The 2,936-nt window shown below is 39.6% G+C and overlaps 1 protein-coding gene across 1 annotated transcript; it reads right to left on the bottom strand.

The window, feature by feature from the left end:
• Positions 1-270: 270 nt before the first annotated feature.
• Positions 271-2,463, bottom strand: LOC126504779 (disintegrin and metalloproteinase domain-containing protein 26A-like). The gene has a single exon (XM_050147265.1). The coding sequence runs from the start codon at positions 2,461-2,463 to the stop codon at positions 271-273; it is 2,193 nt and encodes a 730-aa protein (XP_050003222.1).
• Positions 2,464-2,936: the final 473 nt, after the last annotated feature.

Below are 2,936 nucleotides of genomic sequence, written 5' to 3'. Positions count from 1 at the left end.
GGTTAAACCTATAATAATCACCAACAGACATTAATTCTATTAAAAATAAGGCAAAATATTGATTATAATAAAGAAAAGTTCAAGTGTGGCAGATTCTCCTTTTATTTGATGGTGAATTGTTTTGATATTCAAACAAGGAGGTCTCCAGGATATCTGGTCTGGGAATTTTTACACAGACAGTGATATTTCTATGTTCAGAAGTCAACAAACTAATACATGATAGATTTTCAATAGAGTAAATATTTTGTTATTATTTCTTTTGCTTGGTATTTATGCTTTGTCATCAATGCTAGGTTCAGTATTTGAGTATAACATTTCCTTGAGTTTACGGCGGGATTTCTTCCTTGTAATTAGGAAAATCAAGGAAAATAAAACCAAAAAGAAAATCATTAAACCTAGTATGAGCATACCTATGTTGGACTTACGTATCCTTGGAGGTGGTCCACTGTCTATACTACCTCCAAAGCCACTTAGTTGACAGTCTGGTGGCTCCCAGTTGACGTCACAATGGCAGTGATGTTTATTGTTACAGACTCCTTTCATATTGCATTGGGATGCTGAACAGTTACTTAACAAATCAAACTTATGGATGCACTTCCTGTTAACACATATAAGATCTTGACCACAACCTGTGCCATCTGTCACTGCTCCACTGTCTGCTAATGTCATTCCAAAATGATAGTCTATGCTCCAGCAGTTGACGTTATTGAAGTGAGTCCAATGCACTGTTTCATGGCTTCTCCTCCATGGAATCTGTGTTACATTTTCACACTGAATTCGTCCACAGAGTACATCAGCATTATCGCATCTTCTGTAGTTAGAGCTATCGTTACCACAGTTACCAAAACGGTCACCCTGTTTGTTCACTTTCATGTAGCAATTCTTATTTGCACTCCTGGCTGTTTTGCCAAACAGCCTCTGACAGTGTTCTTCTCGTTTAGGACATTTCATTTTATAGCAATAACCATCACCCCTGCAAGGGCTCCCATCTTTCTTGTATACGTCTTCTGGACACTCAGCTGAAGTCCCATTGCACCACTCTGGAAGGTCACATTCATTTCTCGGTCTTCTACACACTGTTCCTGGTGGTTTGAACTTGCAGTCTTTGCAGCAAAGCCCTTGAGCACATTCAGCATTGGGTTTGAACACACAGTCTTCGCTACAGCATGGATCATGTAGACAGGATGCCAAGGATCCACAGTCACACTCCTCTCCTTCCTCAACCACATTATTCCCACACAAGGTGAGGTTGATGGTTACGAATATATCTGGATCATTATTCAAACAATTTCTCCTGGTAATCGTGGAATACATCTCATTATAACTGCAGTTGCTGAATCTAGGGGAATTAGATTTTGCTGGGGCCATGATACAATTTGATAACCCACATGTACAGTATTTCTCATCATGATTCATACCCAAATTATGACCCATCTCATGTGCTATGATGAATGACAGGTCTGTTATTGTATCAGACATAAAACTGTTAACTGCACAATTATATGATGTGCAAACTGTACCTACATAAGCTAGCCCTAAAGTTCCACCATAACCTTGCCTGGGTAAAAGATGTGCAAGATCATGTCTAATATGATTTTGAAAGTGTCTATTCTTCCAACTGCAGAAATCCCCTAGGACTTGGCCTATACTTCGTGTTACATTGACTTCGTTTATTTGGGTCCAAACTTGCAGTGTAGTTATAATCACACTAATATCTATTTGAAGATAATAACCATTTAATCCATTGACAATTTCAAACGTTTCTAGCATGCAGATTGTGACATTATTTGCTCTATAAACATATCGTTGATTATCTATCACCACAAAATATTCAAGATACTTGTGGTGGGTCCACCAATTCTCATATTGGCTTTGCATAAGTGTGGAGTCTTTGCTTTCTTGAATCTTCATTTGTCGCGCTATTTCTTCATCTGTTAACCCACATCTCATAGAATGTAATTCTGAGTCCTCCCTGTCTATTTTGTGTATGAGGTGTTCAAATTTGGAAGTCAGATTCTTTGGCATGATTTCATAAGCTGTGCCATTTATCTCTAGTATGCCTTGCAAACTCCCTAAGCAGGTATGAATAATGACGGTGGAATCTGGGTCTCCATCTACATGGCCGTGGTAGTAGCAGTCACTTCGCACAAAAGGCTGCTCTCCACGGAGATCACCTTGGTCAGTGTAGGTGAGCAGTAAGAAGTTTCTGGATATAAAGTATTTCGTGCGTTTCATGGTGATAATGTGTCTCTCTCCTCCAAAGCGCAGGCCATAGGACAGCCACCCTAGAGAACTATTATGTCCCCCAGCAGTATCAGTGACCCTCACGGGTATCACTATTTCAGGAGGGCTATTGTACTTAGCATGTACAGTTGGTGACCATGCAGGAAGAAATTGCAGCATCCACAGGCAGAACTGAAGGACCATAATCTTATCGTGGACCAGGACTTCATCCACAGTCATTATGTCCTATTGGAGAACAAAGGAGGAACAGGAGGAAACCCTGCTCTCCTAGTCCTCAGTTGGTCTGGTCGTGTGCAGCATTGGCCCTTTGTGGTATGTCTTCTGGCAGAGTTGATCCATCAGACCAGCAGAACTAAAAGAAACAGAAAAGAAGGGCAGCCCCAGCCATATATAAATCAGGATAAAGTCAATAGAGAACAATGGAGTAGAGAACTGGCTAAAATCAATTAGTCTTTGTTCTAAGGTCTTTCAACATTTGCTTGGATTTTTTTCTTTAATTGTGGTAGAATACACTTTGCCCCTGTACAAATATGTTTCTAATACTCTCCTAGCTCTTAGTATTATACTCACAATTTTGAATAACTTGCTCTCATTTTCACATTGTTTCTGAATGTTCTAATTTTTAACCTTTCCTCAACAGCAACTGTGGATTTCCTTAGCTGAACAAATAAGATTGTCTTTGCTTTCACACA

Source organism: Alexandromys fortis, unplaced genomic scaffold, assembly GCF_014885135.2.
Source record: "Alexandromys fortis isolate MF-2015 unplaced genomic scaffold, M_Fortis_MF-2015_v1.1 scaffold_32, whole genome shotgun sequence".
NCBI lineage: Eukaryota > Metazoa > Chordata > Mammalia > Rodentia > Cricetidae > Alexandromys > Alexandromys fortis.
This window is presented reverse-complemented; position numbering and strand designations above follow the sequence as displayed.

Excerpts from the sequence above, each read along its gene's own strand:
- LOC126504779 (XM_050147265.1), bottom strand. The coding sequence starts at position 2,463 with ATGACTGTGGATGAAGTCCTGGTCCACGATAAGATTATGGTCCTTCAG.